This window comes from Scyliorhinus torazame, chromosome 16 (genome assembly GCF_047496885.1).
Source record: "Scyliorhinus torazame isolate Kashiwa2021f chromosome 16, sScyTor2.1, whole genome shotgun sequence".
NCBI lineage: Eukaryota > Metazoa > Chordata > Chondrichthyes > Carcharhiniformes > Scyliorhinidae > Scyliorhinus > Scyliorhinus torazame.
In genome coordinates this window covers 158165730-158187725 of record NC_092722.1, presented here as the reverse complement: position 1 = coordinate 158187725, position 21996 = coordinate 158165730, and the positions used below count along the sequence as shown (strand labels likewise).

Sequence of the window (21996 nt, the reverse complement as noted above, 5' to 3'; positions counted from 1 at the left end):
AATCAAATCAAAATCAAATCAGTGGGTATGGTCCACGGGTATAGGATGATGACAACCTGCTCTGCATGAGAATGGGGCTCCGCATTGTTCAACAATGTCTGACTCCTGCACATGGTAGCACTTCCCACCATCCACCTGTGTGATCCCTGCATGCGAGCTGGACTTCCATCACACGGTGCCGTCGAATCGCTGGGTGGTGGAGGTGGGGACAGTGGGTGTGGGGGGGGGTGGGGGTGCAGCAGTGAGCGCCGGCTGAACTTCAGTACTTCAGTCCCTGAACTCAGCCCACCCTCAACATCTGCCCATCCCCCGCCTCCTGCACACTCCCTCTCTGGCCAACCCAGACCAGCCCACCACCCATCTGACTGAGCTTCGGGGCAGATTGTAACCCTAGCCATGGAGCACAGAGTGGACCACCTCCGCCATGGACTATGCCACATCACACTGCGACTGTGCCACCAGCTTCTGGATCTGGCCACATCAGCCAGTGACTGCGCCATTTCCCACTGGCACTGGGCCACCTCTCTCTGTGGCTCTGGCACATCGGCCAGTGTCTGGGCAATGTCACAGATGTTCCCAGCCATGGCCTGCTGTGACTGGGCCATTCTCAGAAGTGCCGCTGCAGGTGTCCAGGTGGCTCTGGCACATGGTTGCCTGTGAGAGGGCAACTCTGTCCTGGGCCTTAGCCACCACCTGCACAGATTGCTCCAGGCCTTGGACAAGCTGGTCCATAGCCAAAGCCCTCACCCCAAAGGCATCCACCACGGACACCACCCATGCAATGTTGGCCTGGGTGGCTGGCATGGTCGGCATCACATCCTGCTCCTGCACACGGTTGGACTCCTCAACCTGCGCTTGAAAGTGCTGGATGGTAGCCGACAACCCCTCATTTAGTCCCTGGCTCTGCGACTGCATCTCCACAATAGATGGGACTGTCCGTTCCAGAAGCACTAAACCTGTCTGGACAGCAGCTGGTCCCTGGTGTCGGCACGCCCTCCGACCGTCTGCCCCCTCGGGAGTTCCTACCTCCGGATTATCTGTATGGTGAGAACCAGAGAGTGTCCCAGAGTGGCTCGTCACGAAAGTCCCAAACCGAGGTGAGTGTATCTGGGATGGTGGAGGGTGTTGCAGACAGCTGTGATAGGAAATCTGTGTCAACAGCGGGTTCTAGCTCCAGGGTGTCCTGGGTCTCAGGCATATGGGTCCCCTCCTTGTCAGTGTCATTATCGCTGCTCGGCACACGGTGGGGGTTCTGGCTCTGGCGGGGTCACCAGATGGACTCACCCCATCACCAGAGCTCCTGCCAGACATCAGAGAAGATGCATGATTAGATCGCAGGCTGGGGAGTGGAGGGGTGATGTGAAGGTGGTGTGGTGTGGAGGTGAGGGTGGTGTGGGGTGCGGTGAGGGTAGTCTGGTGTGGTTGTGAGGGTGGTGGAGTTGGGGTAAGGGTTTTGTGGGATGAGGGTGGTGTTGGGCGGGATGGTGGTTGACACATGTGTCATGGGGAGCCGCAACTAAGCAGGGTCTCACTTCTGCATCCAAAGCCGATCACAACCCCGGCGACTTCCCTTTCCTCGGGCCAGCCGACCACCTCCATGGCCAGCTGCTCTGCAACGGTGAGTCGCAGTCTTTTCAGTCTTTTCCCACTCTATGAGGTTATGGGCGGCTTTCTCCAGGAGGGAATGGGGTGGGGGGCAACAGAAAGTGCACAGTATTAGACAGTCCGATACATGAAGCCCATGAAGGGTATGGTGGCTGGTGGCTTCAGTAACCAGGGCACCCAGTCATGGCAGCAAGTATGGGTGCCGGCAAGTGGTGTAGGATGGGGGTTCAGCCCCCTCCGGGTTGGGGGGTGGGGTAACGGGTGTGTAGGACAGGGGTTGGTGCCAGGGGCACAGTGCTGACTACTCACCTTGGCCATTGTGCGTTTTTTTATGGCACTGCAGGTCGATCCAGATGGTGTTGCTGGTGGCGCTGATGGCCAGTGCCACCTGTGCGCATGCACAGCGAATGTCAGTGGCTGACATCCTCCTTCCCGGGCTGGGGTACAAGGTCACCAGCCTCTCCTCCACAACGTCCAGGAGGGTCTCGAGCTCTGCGTCCATAAAACTTGAGGCCACTCTCCTGGCTGCCATCTTGGTAGCTGGGATGTTGTGTGTGGGGAGTGAAGTGTATATATGCGGCTACAGCTCATCAGCCACCTGGGTGTGAATCACGAATCTGGTGAAACCAGCACTATTTCTCATTGGAATCAATTGTGTTCCACGTGATGTCAGTGCTAGTCCCTTAACAGTTGCTGAATCGGACTTCCGGTTGCGGCGGGGATGAGCTAGCCGCACGTTTCGGCGGCTCCAGCTCCGACGGAACTTCGGGCTCTTTTAGGAGCCCCAACGGAGACTTTGCCGGCCGAAAAACCCGGTGTGAGGTGCGTGGGAAGGGAGTCCCCCCCGAACGACGGAGGGAAAAACCGGCGGCGGCGGCTGCAGCCCGAAGAATCTTCAACCACAAGGTCAGAGGGAGTGGAGAACAAAATGGCGACGGAGAAATCGCAGGCGACATGGGGGCCTGAGCAGGACGAGGTTGTGAGACGGTGCGTGGATCTGTTGAAGAAGGAGGTAATGACCCCGATGTTACAGGCAATTGAGGGGCTTAAGGAGACTTTAAAGACCCAGGAGACTGAGCTTCGCGTGGTGGAGCAGAAGGTGTCAGGTATTGAGGACGAGGTCCTGGGCCTGGCGGTTAAGACTCAGACGCATGAGGCACTTCATAAAAAGTGTGCTGACAGGATTGAGGCCCTTGAAAATGGAGCGCGAAGGAAGAACCTTAGGATACTAGATCTCCCGGAGGGTGTGGAAGGAGTGGACTGTGGAGGGTACGCAAGTAAGATGCTCAGCTCACTGATGGGTGCTGAGGCCCCTGCGGGCCCCATGGAGGTGGAGTGGGCAAATCGGATCCCGGCGAGAAGACCAAAAGCGGGAGAACCACCGAGGGCGATAATCGTGCGATTCTACCGCCTTAAGGACAGAGAAAAGGTCCTGAGATGGGCTAAAAAGGTGCGGAGTAGCAGATGGGAGAATGCTGTGGTAAGGATATACCAGGATTGGAGTGCGGAGGTGGCGAGAAGGAGGGCGAGGTTCAACCGAGCCAAAGAGGTTTTGCACAAAAGGAAGGTGAAGTTTGGGATGCTGCAGCCGGCAAGGCTATGGGGGTCACGTATCAGGAGAGACACTATTATTTCGAGGCGGCGGAGGAAGCATGGTCCTTCATCAATGAAGAGAAACTGGACCGGAACTGAGGGACTGATGCTGCAGGGAACTGTTATTGTTGTTATTGTTATTGTTTTTGTTAATGTGATGGTGAAAGTTAATAGAGAAGTAAACAGGGAAGAGGGGAGGACACTGGGGAAATGTGGGCGCCGGTGAGGGGGGAAAGGCGGGACATAGTCGGAGAATGGGGAAGGAGAGGGGGAGGGGAAAGGGAGCTGCGCCATAAGAGGCGGGTCAGGTAAAGGGATGTTCCCGCGCCAGAAAGAATAAGGAGGGAAAACAGGCGCAAGGCGGATGGGAGTTCCCTCACACCGGGGGGGTCGAGGAGCGAGCAGGAGTAGCCGGGGTCAGTTGAAGTCAGCTGACTTACGGAAGTGATATGGGGGGAGCAATCAAGCTAGATAGGGATCTAGCGGGAGGGGGAGGGGGGAGGGGGAGGGGGGAGGGGACAACTGGGTTGCTGCTGCGGAAATCCAAAAGGAAATGGCTAGAGAGTGGGTGGTCGGGGGCGGAATGCGACGCTGGGGGAGCGAGCGGGAGCGCGGAGGCGGGATATGGGACTGGCCTAGAGAAGGTAATGGCTAGTCGACACGGGAGGGGGGCAGGTAGCCCCCCAGTGAGGCTGATGACGTGGAACGTGAGAGGCCTGAATGGACCGATAAAAAGGGCCCGAGCGCTCGCACATTTGAAAGGACTAAGGGCAGACGTGGTTATGCTCCAAGAGACGCACCTAAAGGTGGCGGACCAAGTTAGGCTAAGGAAAGGATGGGTGGGACAGGTGTTCCACTCAGGACTGGACGCAAAGAACAGAGGGGTGGCCATTTTGGTGGGGAAACGGGTAGCATTTGAAGCAAAGAACATCGTAGCAGATAGTGGAGGTAGATATGTAATGGTGAGTGGTAGGCTGGAGGGAATGGAGGTCGTGTTGGTTAATGTGTATGCCCCAAATTGGGACGATGCGGGGTTCATGAGACGGATGCTGGGGCGTATTCCGGACCTGGAGGCAGGAAATTTGATTTTAGGAGGGGACTTCAATACGGTGCTGGACCCGGGGCTAGATAGATCCAGCTCAAGGAACGGAAGAAGGCCGGCAGCGGCCAAGGTACTTCAGGGGTTTATGGACCAAATGGGGGGAGTGGATCCATGGCGATTTCTTAGACCCAGGGCTAGGGAGTATTCCTTCTTCTCCCACGTCCATAAAGTGTACTCCCGGATAGATTTTTTTGTTTTAGGAAGGTCGTTGATCTCTAGGGTGGAAGAAGCTGAATACTCAGCCATAGCGGTTTCGGACCATGCCCCACATTGGGTGGACCTGGAAGTAGGAGAGGACAGGGAGCAGAGAACACTCTGGCGATTAGATGTGGGACTGATGGCGGATGAGGGAGTGTGTGCAAGAGTGAGGGGGTGTATTGAGAGATACCTGGAGGTCAATGACGACGGCGAGGTCCCTGTGGGAGTGGTCTGGGAAGCACTAAAAGCGGTGGTCAGAGGAGAGCTGATTTCTATTGGGGCCCACAAAAGGAAAACAGAGGCCAAGGAAAGGGATAGATTACTGGGGGAGATTTTAAGGGTGGATAGGGAATTTGCAGAGACCCCGGAGGAGGAGCTGTACAGGGAGAGGAGACGACTCCAGACTGAGTTTGACCTTCTGACCACCAGAAAGGCGGAGGTACTGTGGAGGAAGGCACAAGGGAGGAGGTATGAATATGGGGAAAAGGCTAGTCGCCTGTTGGCGCACCAACTGCGAAAGAGGGCAGCAGCGAGGGAGATAGGAGGAATTAGGGATGAAAGGGGAGACACTGTGCGAAGGGCAGGAAAGATAAATGAGGTGTTTAAGACCTTTTATGAGGAACTGTACAGGTCTCAGCCCCCAGAGGGAGAGGAGGGGATGCGGCAGTTCCTGGACCAATTGAAGTTCCCGAAAGTGGAGGAGCAGGCGGTGGCAGGCCTGGGGCGCCGATTGAGGTGGACGAGGTTATTAAGGGACTGGGAAGCATGCAAGCAGGGAAGGCCCCGGGGCCGGACGGGTTCCCGGTGGAATTCTACAGAAAATATGTGGACTTGTTGGCCCCGTTGTTGGCGAGGACGTTCAATGAGGCCAGGGAAGGGGGGACTCGACCCCCGACGATGTCGGAGGCGACGATATCGCTAATTTTGAAGAGGGACAAAGATCCGTTGCAGTGTGGGTCCTATAGACCTATTTCACTATTGAACGTGGACGCCAAATTGCTGGCAAAGGTGCTGGCATCGAGGATAGAGGACTGTGTCCCGGGGGTGGTGCACGAAGACCAGACAGGGTTCGTAAAAGGGAGACAATTGAATGTTAACGTGCAACGACTATTAGGGGTGATAATGATGCCCTCAGTGGAGCGGTAGGCAGAGATAGTGGCGGCAATGGACGCAGAGAAGGCATTTGATAGGGTGGAGTGGGAGTATTTATGGGAAGTGTTAAGGAGGTTTGGGTTTGGGAACGGGTTTATTCGCTGGGTTAGACTACTTTATGGGGCACCAACGGCAAGCGTAGTTACAGGTCGACGTAGATCGGAGTATTTCCGATTATATAGGGGAACAAGATAGGGATGCCCGCTGTCTCCATTGTTGATTGCATTGGCAATTGAACCTCTGGCCATGGCGTTGAGAGACTCCAGGAAATGGAGAGGGGTGACTAGAGGGGGAGAAGAACACCGAGTCTCGTTATACGCGGATGACCTATTGTTATACGTGTCGGACCCAGCGGGGGGGATGATAGAGTTTATGCAAATTTTGAGGAGGTTCGGGGAGTTTTCGGGGTATAGGTCAAACATGGGGAAGAGTGAATTATATGTGATACATCCAGGGGACCAGAGTAGAGAGATAGAAGGCTTACCGCTAAGGAAAGTGGAAAGAAACTTCCGATACTTGGGGATTCAGATCGCTAGGAGCTGGGGAACCTTGCACAGACTTAATCTGACACTTAATCTGGTAGAACAAATGGAGGAGGACTTTAAGAGGTGGGACATGCAGCCTTTATCGCTGGCGGGCAGGGTGCAAGCAATTAAGATGATGGTCCTCCCGAGGTTCTTATTTGTATTTCAATGTCTCCCTAATTTAATCAGCAGGACCTTTTTTAATAAAACAGATAGGAGCATTACGAGCTTTGTGTGGGCAGGGAAAGTTCCGAGAGTAAGGAGGGGGTTCCTTCAGCGCAGTAGGGACAGAGGAGGACTGGCACTACCGAACTTGGGAGATTATTACTGGGCCGCCAATGTGGCAATGATACGTAGATGGCTGATGGAGTGTGAGGGAGCGGCGTGGAAAAGGCTGGAGAGAAGGTCCTGTAAAGGGACGAGTCTAGAGGCGCTGGTGACGGCACCGCTACCGCTCTCACCTAAAAAGTACACCACGAATCCGGTGGTGGCGGCAACACTGAACATATGGGGACAGTGGAGGCGACAGAGAGGGGTGCGGGGAGCCCTGGTGGGGTCCCCTATCAGGAACAACCATAGGTTCGCCCCAGGAAGAATGAATGGAGGATTTCAGAGCTGGTACCAGTTGGGAATTAGGAAGGTGGGAGATTTATTCATAGATGGGACTTTTGCGAGCTTGGGAGCACTGGAGGAAAAGTATAAGTTACCCCGGGAAATTTCTTGAGGTATATGCAGGTGAGGGCGTTTACTAGACAACAGGTGAGGGAATTTCCGCGGCTCCCGACATAGGGGATACAGGACAGGGTGCTTTCAGGGGTGTGGGTCGGAGAGGGCAAGGTGTCAGAGATTTACAGAGAGATGAGGGAAGAGGGGGAGGAGTCGGTGGGAGAACTAAAGGGAAAGTGGGAAGAAGAATTAGGGGAGGAGATAGAAGAGGGTTATGTGGGCTGATGCCCTAAGCAGGGTAAACTCCTCTTCCTCATGCGCCAGGCTTAGCCTGATTCAATTTAAGGTGCTACATAGAGCACACATAACAGGGGCAAGATTGAGCAAGTTCTTTGGAGTGGAGAACAGTTGTGGTAGGTGTGGCGGGAGCCCGGCAAACCACGCACATATGTTTTGGGCGTGCCCGGCACTGGAAGGATATTGGAAGGGAGTGACGGGAGTGATCTCGCAGGTGGTGAATGCCCGGGTCAAACCAGGCTGGGGGTTAGCCCTATTTGGAGTTGCGGAAGAGTCGGGAGTGCAGGAGGCGAAAGAGGCCGATGTCGTGGCCTTTGCGTCCCTCGTAGCCCGGCGCAGGATCCTACTCATGTGGAAGGAGGCGAAACCCCCCGGACTGGAGGCCTGGGTAAACGATATGGCGAGGTTTATTAAACTGGAGCAGATAAAGTTTGCCCTGAGAGGATCGGCTGAAGGGTTCACCAGGCGGTGGCAGCCATTTCTCGACTACCTAGGGGAACGTTAGAGGGAAGACAGATGACCAGCAGCAGCAACCCAGGGGGGAGGGGAGGGAGGGGGGGAGGAGGTTTAGTTGAGTATAGGTCAATAGAGTATGAGGTTTTGTTACTTGTGTATTATTATTATTATTATTGTTAAAAAGTTAAACATTTCTGTTTTGTTATTGTTATCGTTTCATTTGTTTTGTAAACGGAGAAATGTTGCTCAGGGAAAAAAAAATGTCAATAAAATATATTTTTTTAAAAAACAGTTGCTGAATCGGTCCAGATGCAGTGCCAGTTTTGCTGTCATACAAGTCCACGAACCATGCCCCGGCGTCAACACTTAATCTCAGAAATGGAGAAACAAGCCAAAGGTCACTCATCTCGATAGGTACCTAATGCCGCAGATAGAAGACCTATATGCAAAACTAGCTGGGGGTCATTCCTTTTCCAAGCTTGCCATGAGCCATGCCTATCTCCAGATGGAGCTGAACGCCGATTCGAGGAATTATATAACCATTAATACTCACAGGAATTCTATGAGTACACAAATTTGCCGTTTGGCGTGACGTCAGCTTGCACAACTTTTCTGCGTGTTATGGAGAGCACCCTGGAAGGGCTACCGCCTGTGGCGGTCTACCTGGATGACATCCTGGTCACCAGAGCAGCGGAATTGGAGCACCTGATCTACCTGAAGGAAGTCCTCTGTCGGCTTTCTGAGACAGGCATCCGTCTCAAGAGGTGAAATGTGTTTCTAGGAAATTTCATACTTGGGGTATGGTGTGGATTGGGATGGACTACATCCGGTTGAGAAGAAGGTGCAGGCAACAAAGCAAACCCCCACTCCAGAAAACACGACAGATATACTGTCGTTCTTGGGTTTCGTAAATTACTACAGGAAAATTATTCCTGGCCTAGCAACCATCCTCGCCCCACTACACACACTGCTGAAGATGCACCAAGAAAGGCCTCAGGAGGAAGCCTTGGCCACAGAAAAACAGCAGCTGACATCGTCAGGGTTATTAAAACATTACGACCATTCCAAGCTCCTCTTGTTGACATGCGACACCTCGCCTTATGGAATCGGAGCAGTGTTGTCCCACAACAGGGCTGATGGCAAGGAAAGGCCAATCACTTACGTATCATGGACTCTGGCAATAACGACTACATTGAAAAAGGTTTGGCCATCGTATTTGCGGTGAAGAAATTTCATCAATACGTGTACGGGCATCAATTCATCATTGTGACGGACCATAAGCCATTGCTAGGGCTTTTTAAAGAGGACCAGGCACCCTGCAAATAGCGGCCATCCGGATTCAGAGATGGGTCCTGTTGATAGCAGCGTATGAGTATGCGTTCGAGAATCACCCTGCTTCGTAAATTGCAAACAGGGACCCGCTGAATAGACTCCAACTGCCGACACACACCCCTTCACCACCGAAGGCCAACGTAGAAATGGAAGCTGCCCTAGGACCTATGATGTGGAGATGCCGGTGTTGGACTGGGGTGAGCACAGTACGAAGTCTTACAACACCAGGTTAAAGTCCAACAGGTTTGTTTCGATGTAACCAGCTTTCGGAGCGCTGCTCCTTCCTCAGGTGAATGAAGAGGTATGCTCCAGAAACATATATATAGACAGATTCAAAGATGCCAAACAATGCTTGGAATGCGACCATTAGCAGGTGATTAAATCTTTACAGATCCAGAGATGGGGTAACCCCAGGTTTCAGAGGTGTGAATTGTGTCAAGCCAGGACAGTTGGTAGGATTTCGCAGGCCAGATGGTGGGGGATGAATGTAATGCGACATGAATCCCAGGTCCCGGTTGAGGCCGCACTCATGTGTGCGGAACTTGGCTATAAGTTTCTGCTCGGCGATTCTGCGTTGTCGTGCGTCCTGAAGGCCGCCTTGGAGAACGCTTACCCGGAGATCAGAGGCTGAACGCCCTTGACTGCTGAAGTGTTCCCCGACTGGAAGGTAACATTCCTGCCTGGTGATTGATGCGCGATGTCCGTTCATTCGTTGTTGCAGTGTCTGCATGGTCTCGCCAATGTACCACGCTTCGGGACATCCTTTCCTGCAGCGTATGAGGTAGACAACGTTGGCCGAGTCGCACGAGTATGTACCGCGTACCTGGTGGGTGGTGTTCTCACGTGTAATAGTGGTATCCATGTCGATGATCTGGCACGTCTTGCAGAGATTGCCATGGCAGGGTTGTGTGGTGTCGTGGTCACTGTTCTGAAGACTGGGTAGTTTGCTGCAAACAATGGTTTGTTTGAGGTTGCGCGGTTGTTTGAAGGCAAGTAGTGGGGGTGTGGGAATGACCTTGGCAAGATGTTCATCGTCATCAATGACGTGTTGAAGGCTGTGAAGAAGATGACGTAGTTTCTCCGCTCCGGGGAACTGTACTGAACAGAACGGACTACTGCAAAGAAGTATACCGACAACTCAACAACCAAGAACACTACAGACAGTAGCTCAGTGTGGAAGACAGCATTATCCTGCACCAGAATGTGTTGTTATCAGAAAATATCCCAAACACAATCAGGAAATTTCACATCTAGGCAGCCTTTTTCCATCTAATTTGCCAAATTCAAATACTGATTGAAATTAAAAAGGTACTCATAAGGCTGAAATACTCACCAGGTCTGGCAGCAGCTGTGGGGAGAGAGACAGTATTACATTATTTCAATTAGATTGTGGTCTATAGACTTTATCAGGCAATATAATTGTATATTTTCTGTTCCTTAACTCTAGGCAGATAAATTCTGTTCTTGGCCCCTGTGGGATATCCGCTGCCTCCGGCACTGCAATTGTCTCGTTAATCAATACTACTTCCTATTTCCTTCCTTTCCTATCCATCCTGAACACATTGCATCCAAGAATATTTAATATCTAGTCCATCCCTGCTTTGAGTGAAGTCTCTATAATACTCAAAACATCATGCACTGAATTCTCCGTCCTAGGACGCCCAGAATGCGTATCCCGATGGGAAGGAGTACCAGGCAACGGGGCAAAACGCAATCCTCCAACTCCCTTCTGGAGGCACGAATGGGCTCCATGCCGCATGCCAACAAGGACATGTAAATGAATGCAGATAGTTCGTAAAGACCCATTTTTATCCATTTAGCGGGCCCGGCATCCTATACTCTGCCCTCCCAGTATTCTCCGGTCCCCGCAGCCAGGAATCAATTGGGCGCGGTTTACTTGTGGTCTCTACAATCATGGCCCTGACATGGTGGACATCACGGTGGACCATGGGGTCCTCCTTGGCTCACTGCTAGGTCCACCACACCAGGGCCACAATGGTAGATACCATCCAAGCCCATCCGAGGGCCACACACTACATCAGAGAAATGTAACTGCATTCCAATCGAAGACTTCTGGAGGTGGCTATGGAGTGAGTGGTCACACATTTGGCAGCTCCCACTTAAGATGGATTTTTCAGACCTTTTCCCCGTTCATGGCTGGAGGTTTTGATGAAAAAATATGCAGAAATGATTGGAAAAAGCGAAACTTCGCTGGTGTGGTTGGTGGATGAATTCACAGACCAGAAATGGGTTGAAAAGAAGGGAGCATTTGGAGCAGGAGAATCTTTGTAAGCCACAGGTCAAGATGACGCAGGGGAAAGGGCCTGTCCTGCCCGCCCAGTGGTCGATGGAGCAACTAGTGGACTTCTTGAATAAAAAGTTCTGCAAGCAGAGGAGGGAAGCACGGGAGGACCTAGCCAGGGCAGTAGAGCCTCTGAAAGCGGGAATTGACCACGTGGCCCAGAGCCAAACGATTCAGAAATGGAGGAGACGGTGGGGGAGCACAAGGATCAGCTTGCGTCATTGGCGGCCGAGATGGGTGTGATGCGAGAGACCCAAAAGTGATTGAAGGAGAAGGTGGAGGACCTGGAGAATCGCTCCAGGAGACAGAAATTGGGAATTGTGGGGATGCCTGAAGGCATCGAGGGAACAGATCCTGCACGTATCTAGCTAACATGCTGGAAACATTGATAGGGGAGGGGGGTCTTTGACCGGCCCTTGGAGGTTCACCAAGCTCATAGGGCGCTGATGAGGAAGCCAAAGGCAAATGAGCTGCTGAGGGCAATAGTGGTGCGGCTGCACCATTTACTGGATAAGGAAATGATTTTGAGATCAGCGAGACAGACAAGGAGGTGCACCTGGGACGGGAACGAGCTTCGCGTATACCAGGACCTGGGCGCTGACCTGGAGAAGAGGGAGGCCGGGTTTAACAGGGTTAAGGCTGCCCTCTTTAAGAAGGGAGTGAAGTTTGGGATGTTGTACATGGCCCGCCTCTGGGTGGCCTTCCATTATTTTGGAACGCCAGATGAGGCGATGGAAATTTTTGATGGACAATGGACTGGCAGGAGAAGTAGGATACTGAACTCTGGAGGAAGTGTGAGGAGGTGTTTGATTTTCTTGTTTTCTCTTTTGATGGTTGTTGGAGAACTTATCTCCTTTGTGATGTTTTGTTGGGTTTGGTGGTGGGATGCGTGTGTTCACGCACGGAGGAATTTGAAGGCAGACATGGCTTTTTTATAAGAGATGCACTTAAAGATCGGGGATCAGACAAGGCTGAGGAAAGGATGAGTAGGGCAGGTCTTCCATTCGGGATTGGACATGAAGACAAGGGAGGGTGGCGGCGTTGGTAAACAAGCGAGTGGCGTTCAAGGTGGGGAGCGTTGTGGCAGATTCGGTCGGGGAGATTCGTAACGTTGACTGGGAAATGGGAGGGGATGCCAGTGGTTTTGGTAAATGTTTATACCCCAAACTGGGACGACGTGGAGTTTATGAGGCGGGTGCTGGGGAGGAGTCAGATCTGGCTTGAAACAGGTTGATTATGGGGTGGATTTCACACAGTCATTGAGGCAGGCTTGGACCGGTCTAGCCCGAGATCAGGGAAGGTGTCAGCAGTGGCAAAGGAGCTAAAAGGGTTCATGGAGCATATGGGTGGTGTGGACCCATGGAGGTTTGGGAGGCTGAGGACGAAGGAGTTTTCATACTTTTCCCATGGGTACCAGGTGTAATGCCAGATTGATTTCTTTGTGGTGGACAAGACATTGCTGGCGTGGTGGTCAACTCGGGGTACACAGCAACCGTGGTCTCAGGCCACGTGCCGCACTGGGTGCATTTGCGGGTGGGCTGGGGGTGGGGACAGTGCCCGCAGTGGAGGCTGGATGTGAGGTTATTCGCAGATGAGGAGGTATGCGAGCGGGTGAGGGCTGCTATCCAGGGGTATGTGGAACTAAACGATTTGGGGGAGGTTACGGCTGCCACGCTATGAGAGACCCTCAAGGCAGTAGTTGGGGGGGTGGTGGGGGAGTTCATTTCAATCCAGGCGCACAGGGAAAATGAGGAATGAGCAGAGATGACACGATTGGTGAACAAGATTCTGAGGATGGACAGGAGGCTGGGTTGTTGAAGGAGAGGCAGAGGCTCCAGATGGAGTTTGGGCTGGTGTCCACGGAGAAAGCAGTAGGGCAATTGCGGAGGACCAGAGGGGCAGTGTACGAGTACGGGGAGAAGGTGAGTAGGATGCTAGCCCACCAACGTAGGAAGCAAAAGGCAGGCGAGGGAGATTGGAAGAGTGAAGGACAGGATGGGAAGGGTGGTACTGGACCCAGTGGGGATGAATGGGTTATTAGAGGGGTTTTATAGGAAGCATATGAGTCAGACCCTGCTGGTCTGGAAGGAGGGAATGAGGCAGTTTTTGGATGGGTTGGAGTTTCCCAAGGTGGAGGAGGAACTGGTGAAGGGGCTGGGGCTCCCCATTGGGTTAGTAGAGGTGATGGAGTGTTTGGGGGCGATGCAGGCAGGGAAAGGCCCGGGCCCGGATGGGTTTCCAGTGGAGTTCTATAAGAAGTTCGGTGGGGACCTGCAGTGAGGATGGATAATGAGGCTAGGGAAAGGGGGGAGCTCCCCCTCACACTAACGCAGCCGTCTATCTCCCTGATATTGAAGGAAGATAAAGATCTGGAACAGATCTACCACCCCATATCGTTACTAAATGTGAACGCTAAGTTGCTGGCGAAGGTGCTGGCCTGGAGCATTCGTGACTGCGTACTGGGGGTGATAGGTGAAGATCAGACGGGGTTTGTGAAGGGCAGACAGTTGTAGGCGAATGTAGGGAGGTTACTAAATATGATTATGATGCCCCTGGAGGGGCAGGAAGTGGAAGTGGCAATGGAAATGGATGCAGAGAAGGCTTTTGACCGAGTGGAATGGGAGTACCTTTGGGAGGTGCTGGGACGGTTTGGGTTTGGATAGGGGTTTGTGGATTTGGTCTTGCTGCTGTATAGGGTGCCGGTAGCAAATGTCCACATGAACTGGGTGAATTAGGGGTATTTTGGGTTGCACCGTGGGACAAGGCAGGGGCACCCATTCTCCCCGTTGCTTTTTGCCTTGGCAATAGTGCCATTGGCAATGGCGCTTAGAGCGTCAAAGGGTTGGAGAGGAATTGTGCAGGAGGGGTCGAGCACAGGGTTTGGCTGTATGCGGACGACCTGTTGCTGTATATCTTAGACCCACTGGGGTGGGCATTGGTGGAATCATGAGCATTTTGGAGGATTTTGGCTGGTTTACGGATACAAGCTGAACATGGGGAAGAGTGAGGTGTTCCCGATTGAGGCCAGGGAGCAGGAGAGGAGGTTGGGAGAACTCTGTTCAAGGTGCTGGGATGAGTTTTAGGTACTTGGGCAAACAGGTGGCTCGGGGATGGGCACAGCTGCACAAGCTGAATCTGGCTCGATTTGTGGAGCAGATGAAGGGAGACTTTAAGAGATGGGAAATGTTGCCATTGTCGTTGGCGGGGCGGGTGCAGACAGTGAAAATGACAGTGCTGCCAAGGCTCTTATTTGTCTTTCAGAATCTCCTGATCTGCATCCCAAAATAAACTTTAAGAAGGTCAACGCTTTGACTTCTGGATTTGTGTGGTCGGGTAAAAGCCCGTGGGTCAAGAAGACACTACTGGAGAGTGGTAAATGGGGGGAGGGGGGGTAGGGGGCTTGCATTGCCAAATATTACTGGACACCGAATATCGCTATGGTGAGGAAGTGGGTGAGGGGGGGAGGGGGAGGGGTGAGGGCCAATGCTGGAGAATTAGTTTAGGGGCATTGTTGACAGCGCCTCTGCCGTTCTCACTGGCCAGGTACTCCACAAGCCCAATTGTAGTGGCGGCCTTGAGGGTGGGGGGCAGTGACGGCAGGGTCTGAGGCTGGAACTTGCCTCGGTATGGGCACCAAATTGTGAGAACCGCAGATTTACACTTGGGGGGGGGGGGGGGGCCTGGATGCGAAGTGTCGGGGATTGCGGCAGGCAGGGACCATGTGATTTGGGGACCTGTTTGTAGGGGCAGCTTTGTGAGTTTAGAGGACCTGGAGGAGGAATATGAGTTGCCCAGCGGAAATGGATTTCGATACTTACAGGTCCGGGTCTTTGTGAGGAAGCAGGTGCCAGCCTTTCCCAGGTTGCAGCCCTTGGGGTTTCATGATAAGGTGCTGTCGAGGGAAGGGAAGGTGTCTGAGGCATATAAGGAGCTGATGGACTGGCAGGGAGCTCCGATAGGAGGTTAAACAGCAATGGGAGGAGGTGCTGGGGGGGGGGGGGGAGCTGGAGTCCAGGATGTGGGAGGAGGCCCTGAGGAGGATGAATACATCCTCATCATGTGCAAGGCTTAGCCTTATTCAGTTCAAAGTAGTTCATAGGGTGCATATGACTGTGGCTAGGTGAGTAGGTTTTTTTGAGGGGGTAGGGGAGCGGTGCCCAAACCATGTCAACATGTTCTGGACATGCCTGAAACTGGCAGGGATTTGCAGACGAAACGTCGGTGAGGGTGAAGGTGGCCCTGAACCCAGAGGTGGCAGTATTTGGGGTGTCTGAAGATCCGGGAGTCCAGGGGCCGATGTCTTTGCCTTTGCCTCCCTGATAGCCCGGATCTTGCTTGGGTGGAGGGACTGGGAGCCTTTGAAATCGGGGGTGTGGGTGAGCGACCTGGTGGATTTCCTGAGATTAGAAAAGATTAAGTTTGGCTTGAGAGGGTCAGTTGATGACTTCCGGTTGCGGCTATGCCTAGGTAGGTCGCACGTTCGGCAGCTCCCACCGGGAATGGACTTTTGGGCTCTTCAGAGGGGCCCCAACGGCAATTGTTCGACGGCTTCCAGTGTGGGAAGGTGACAGTAAGGACCCCCCAACATTATATGGATTGGACCAGGAGTGGAGCGGTTAAAAAAGTGATCCTGGTGCAGCGAAAAGTGCGAGGGAGGAAAAGCAAGATAGCGGCGGGTGGAGACCAAGCAGCGTGGGCGCAGTGGTCGCAGGAGCAGCGGAGTTTCTTAAACGCTGCTTTGAGGAGCTGAGGACAGAAATGCTGGCGCCAATGAAGGCGGCGATTGAGAAGCTTGTGGAAACCCAGAAGGCCCAAGGGGCGGCGATCCGGGAGGTGCAGCAAAAAGCCTCGGAGAACGAGGACGAGATCTTGGGCCTGGTGGTGAAGGTGGAGGCGCACAAGGCACTGCACAAGAGGTGGCGGAAAAATTTGAGGACCTGGAGAATAGGTCGAGGAGGAAGAATCTTCGGATTCTGGGTCTCCCTGAAGGAGTGGAGGGGCCCGATGCCGGGGCATATATGAGCACGGTGCTCAATTCGCTGATGGGCGCGGGAGCTTTCCCGAGGCCCCTGGAGCTGGATGGGGCTCATCGGGTCCTGGCAAGGAGACCCAAAGCCAACGAGCCGCCAAGGGCTGTAGTGGTGAGGTTCCACCGCTTCAAGGACAGAGAGTGTGTCCTGAGATGGGCCAACAAAGAGCGGAGCAGCTGGTGGGAGAACACGGAGATCCGAATTTACCAGGACTGGAGTGCGGAGGTGGCTAAGAAGAGGGCTGGTTTTAACCGGGCTAAGGCGGTGCTCCATCGGAAGGGGGTGAAGTTCGGTATGCTGCAGCCAGCGCGATTGTGGGTCACGTTCCAAGATCGGCACCAGTATTTTGAAATGCCTGATGAGGCATGGACCTTTATACAGACTGAAAAGTTGGACTCAAATTGAGGGTTTGTCGTGGGGGGGGATGTTTACTGTGTTTACTGCGTTTGGGGAATGAAGTGCTGGGTGGGGGTGAGTGAATGGATTTGATGTGGGGGCTGTGGGAGAGTGTGGGCGTCGGTGTTGGAGGGGCAGGCCCCCACGGAGGAAGAGGGGGAGTGGAGGCCCGGGAATGGGGAGTTGGGGTAAGGCCGCAAAAAGGAGCTGCGCCAGAGGGGGCGGGGCCGGCTCAGGAAAGCGCGGGCTTTTTCCCGCGTTAGGGAAGGATGGGGGCGGGGCCGGGGGGGGAAGGGCAGTGCTGGAGAGGAGCGCTCACTGACTGCCAAGGGGTGGGGGGATTCTCACACTGGGCGGTCGATGGAATGGCGGGAGGCGCTGGGGTCAGCAGGAGGCAGCTGACTTACGGGTGTGTCATGGGGGGAGCAAAATGGCTAGATGAGGATCTAGCAGGGGGGATACGGGGAGGGGGGGTGGGGGAGGGTGGCGGAGGAGGGGTGAACTGGGTTGCTGCTGCATTGGCCAAAGGGGAGCTGGAAGTAGGAGAGGTAGTCGGGGCGGGAGTCTGCCGCCTGGGGGACTGGAGGGTGCGGGAGGCGCGGGCACGTGGCTAGCCTAGAAAAGGAGATGGCTAGTCGGCAGGGGGGGGGCAGGCGAGTAGCCCCCCGATCCGGCTGATAACTTGGAATGTGAGGGGCCTGAACGGGCCGGTCAAGAGGGCCCGGGTGTTCGCGCACTTAAAGGGACTGAAGGCAGATGTGGTTATGCTCCAGGAGACACATCTGAAGGTGGCAGATCAGGTTAGGCTGAGAAAGGGATGGGTAGGGCAGGTCTTTCATTCAGGGCTGGATGCGAAGAACAGAGGGGTTGCAATACTGGTGGGGAAGCGGGTGTCGTTCGAGGCACTGAATATTGTAGTGGATAATGGAGATCGATATGTGAAGGTGAGTGGTAGGTTGCAGGGGGTGCGGGTGGTACTGGTGAACGTATATGCCCCGAATTAGGATGATGCCGGATTTATGAAACGCATGCTGGGTCGGATTCCGTATCGGGAGGGGGGACTTCAACCCGGTGCTGGACCCAGCACTGGACCGTCCTAGGTCCAGGACAGGTAAGAGGCCGGCTGCGACCAAGGTGCTCAGGGGGTTTATGGACCAGATGGGGGGAGTTGATCAATGGAGGTTTGCCAGGCCGCTGGCCAGGGGATTTTCCTTCTTTTCCCACGTCCATAGAGCCTACTCCCGGATAGATTTTTTCATTTTGAGTAGGGCACTAATCCCGAAAGTGGAGGGAACGGAATATTCGGCCATAGCCATCTCGGACCACACACCAGCATTGGGTGGAGCTGGAGTTGGGGGAGGAGAGGGACCAGCGCCCGCTGTGGCGCCTTGATGTGGGACTGTTGGCGGACGAGGGGGTGTGCGGGCGGGTGCGGGGGTGTATTGAAAGATATTTGGAGGCCAACGACAACGGGGAGGTAAAGGTGGGGGTAGTCTGGGAGGTGTTGAAGGCGGTGGTCAGGGGAGAGCTAATCTCCATTAGGGCCCACAGGGAGAAGAGAGAGGGGAGGGAGAGGGAGAGGTTGGTGGGGGAGATTTTAAAGGTGGACAGGAGGTATGCAGAGGCCCCCGAGGAGGGGCTACTTAGGGAGCGACGGAACCTCCAGACGGAATTCGACCTGTTGACCACGGGGAAAGCAGAGGCATAGTGGAGGAAAGCGCAGGGGGCGACGTATGAGTATGGGGAGAAGGCGAGATAGAGGGGAGAATATGGTGCGGAGTGCGGTGAGAATAAACAAGGTATTTAGGGACTTCTATGGGGATCTGTACAGGTCTGAGCCCCCAGCAGGGGAGGAGGGAATGCGACGATTCGTAGATTAGCTGAGGTTCCCGAGGGTGGAGGAGGAGGAGGTGGCTGGTTTGGGGGCGCCGATTGGGCTGGAGGAGCTGATTAAAGGATTGGGGAGCATGCAGGCGGGGAAGGCCCCGGGGCCGGATAGGATCCCGGTTGAATTCTACAGGAAATACGTGGACCTGCTGGGCCCGTTGCCAGTGAGGACTTTTAATAATGCGAGGGAAGGGGGGACCTTGCCCCCGACAATGTCCAGGGCGCTGATTTCTTTGATCTTGAAGCGGGACAAGGATCCATGCAATGTGGGTCGTATAGACCGATCTCGCTCCTCAATGTTGACGCTAAGTTGCTGGCGAAGGTGCTGGCTACGAGGATTGAGGACTGTGTCCCGGGGGTGATTCATGAGGACCAGACGGGATTTGTGAAGGGTAGGCAGCTAAATACAAATGTGCGGAGGCTCCTCAATGTGATTATGATGCCCTCGGTGGAGGGGGAAGCGGAGGTAGTGGCAGCTATGGACGCGGAGAAGGCCTTTGATCGGGTGGAGTGGGAGTATCTTTGGGAAGTGTTGCGGAGGTTTGGGTTCGGGGAGGGGTTCATCAGTTGGGTCAGGCTGCTCTATAGAGCCCCAGTGGCGAGTGTGGCTACGAACCGGCGGAGGTCGGAGTACTTTCGGCTGTACCGGGGGGACGAGGCAGGTGTGCCCCTTATCCCCCTTGTTGTTTGCACTGGCAATTGAGCCGCTGGCCATGGCACTGAGGGAGTCCAGGAAATGGAGGGGACTGGTCCGGGGGGGAGAGGAACACCGGGTGTCGTTGTATGCCGACGACTTGTTGTTGTATGTGCCGGATCCAGTGGAGGGGATGGCGGAGGTCATGCGGATCCTTAGGGAGTTTGGGGACTTTTCGGGGTATAAACTCAACGTAGGCAAGAGTGAGCTCTTTGTGGTGCATTCAGGGGACCAGGGAAGGGGGATAGGTGAGCTACCGCTGAAGAGGGCGGAAAGGAGCTTTCGGTACCTAGGGATCCAAGTAGCTAGGAGTTGGGGGGCCCTGCACAAGCTCAATTTGACGCGGTTGGTGGAGCAGGTGGAGGAGGATTTTAAAAGATGGGATATGCTGCCACACTCACTAGCGGGTAGGGTGCAGTCGGTCAAAATGACGGTCATCCCGAGGTTTCTCTTTGTGTTCCAGTGCCTTCCCATTATGATCCCCAAGGCCTTTTTCAAATGGGTAAGCAGGAGCATTATGGGTTTTGTGTGGGCGAACTAGATCCCGAGGGTGAAGAGAGTGTTTCTGGAGCATAGCAGGGATGATCCGTAAGTGGGTAATGGAGGGAGAGGGGCGGCGTGGAAGAGGCTAGAGATGGCGTCCTGTGTGGGCACGAGCCTGAGGGCGCTGGTGACGGCACCGCTGCCGCTCTCGCCGACAAGGTACACCACGGGTCCGGTGGTGGCGGAGACGCTGAAGATCTGGGGGCAGTGGAGACACAGGTCTGGCGACACAGGGGCGAGGGGGGAGCCTCGGTTTGGTCCCCGATTCAGGAGAATCATCGGTTCATCCCGGGAAGGATGGATGGGGGGTTTCGGAGCTGGCATCGGGCAGGGATTAGAAGAATGGGGGACCTATTCATCGATGGGACATTTGCGAGCCAAGGGGTGCTGGAGGAGAAGTTTGGGCTACCCCCGGGAAACGCTTTCAGGTACATGCAAGTGAGGGCGTTTGTGAGGCGGCAGGTGAGGGAATGCCCACTGCTTCCGGCACGTGGGATTCAGGACAGGGTGATTCGGGTGCATGGGTTGGAGAAGGCAAGGTTTTGGCGATTTACCAGGAGCTGAAGGATGAGGAGGAGGCCTCAGTGGAGGAGTTAAAGGGCAAGTGGGAGGAGGAGCTTGGGGAGGAGATAGATGAGGGTCTGTGGGCTGATGCCCTGAGTAGGGTTAATTCTTCCTCCTCTTGCGCCAGGCTCAGCCTAATACAGTTCAAAGTTACTCACAGAGCGCATATGACAGGGGCGAGGCTGAGTAGGTTCTTTGGGGTGGAGGACAGATGTGGGAGGTGTTCGGGGAGCCCGGCAAATCATGTCCATACGTTCTGGTCGTGCCCGGCGCTGGATGGGTTTTGGAGGGGTTTTGCGAGGACTATGTCCAAGGTGGTGAACGCCCGGGTCAAGCCGAGCTGGGGATTGGCATTATTTGGGGTATCGGACGAGCCGGGAGTGCAGGAGGTGAAAGAGGCCGGTATTCTGGCCTTAGCGTCCCTGGTAGCCCAGCGGAGAATTTTGCGACTATGGAAAGATGCAAAGCCCCCTAGTGTGTGTGGTAGTATCAGGTATTGCATTACCCGAGAGGCTGTAGACCATTGGGTAAACCTAGGAGTTTACCATTGGCTGTTTGGTATGTAGCTCTGCCCTGATAGGCGGGGTATAAGAACAGGTGCCGTCCCAGCAGCCCTCATTCTGTACCAAAGCTGCTGGGGAACAGATCTAGTCTATTAAAGCCTTCAGTTATGATACAACCTCGTCTTTGAGTTTCGTTGATCGTGCCTCAGTGTGGAAGCTTGGATCAATGACATGGCAGGGTTCAGCAAGCTGGAGAGGATAAAGTTTGCCTTACGAGGGTCTGTGCAAGGGCTCCTCAGGCGGTGGCAACCGTTCCCAGACTATCTCGCGGAGCGTTAGGAGGAGGTCAGCAGCAGCAGCCCATGGGCGGGTGGGGGAGGGGGGGAGGGGGGTTCTGTTGGGGTGGCGTTTGGGTGAAGGTGTTGTTTTTTCCTTATTGGTGTTTTTAAATGTTACATGGGGGGTTATTGTATATGGGGAAAATCCAATGTATAATTTCTGATTGTTGTGTTCTTGTTTCTTTCTTTTTGTTGGGAGGGGGGTTTTATTGAAAATTTGTTGAAAAATTTGAATTAATATATTTTTTTTAAAAAGAGAGGGTCAGTTGATGGGTTCACCCGTAAGTGGAAGCCGTTCATCGACTTCTTTAAGGAGGATTGAGGTGTCAGCAGAGGGAGGGGGAGGCAGGAACAAGGGGGTTAAAATGGGGATGGCAGGACTGGAGGAGGAGAAGGTCGGGGGGGGTGTGGGTGTTGATTAATTATTTAATATGTTGTTTCAGTTTACTCTTGCTCTTATTTGTGTGTTTGCCGTTTATGTAAATGCCTTAATAAAAATATTTTTTAAAAAGGGCATTCCAATAACTCAAGTGTGTGATTTAACTGCACTTACTTTGATGTGTTCAATGTTTAAAACATTGGGGTTTCACCGCTTACGACACTCAAGCATGAAAGGACATAAATGGATCCAAGTTGCAGATGGCTTTTACGAGCTGTCAATCACTGACCACTACTCGAAAGCTCTGAATGGCTTGCAGATAGTGGATCTGCGGGAACGATATGCAGGCACAGATTCTCTCTTTTGAGGAGCTCCAAGGTAAGTATTACAGCTATAATGTTTCCCACTGCCCCTATCTGGACTGCTCACTAGCTT

The 21996-nt window shown here is 53.9% G+C and overlaps 1 protein-coding gene across 1 annotated transcript in view; it reads right to left on the bottom strand.

Annotated features, from left to right (window-relative positions):
• LOC140392307 (CUB and zona pellucida-like domain-containing protein 1) overlaps positions 1 to 21996 on the bottom strand; it is a 55144-nt gene that overhangs the window by 9930 nt on the left and 23218 nt on the right. Inside the window, exon 6 of the mRNA XM_072477624.1 lies at positions 10259 to 10273. Coding sequence (XP_072333725.1) covers positions 10259 to 10273 — 15 coding nt within the window. The remainder of the gene's footprint in view (positions 1 to 10258; positions 10274 to 21996) is intronic.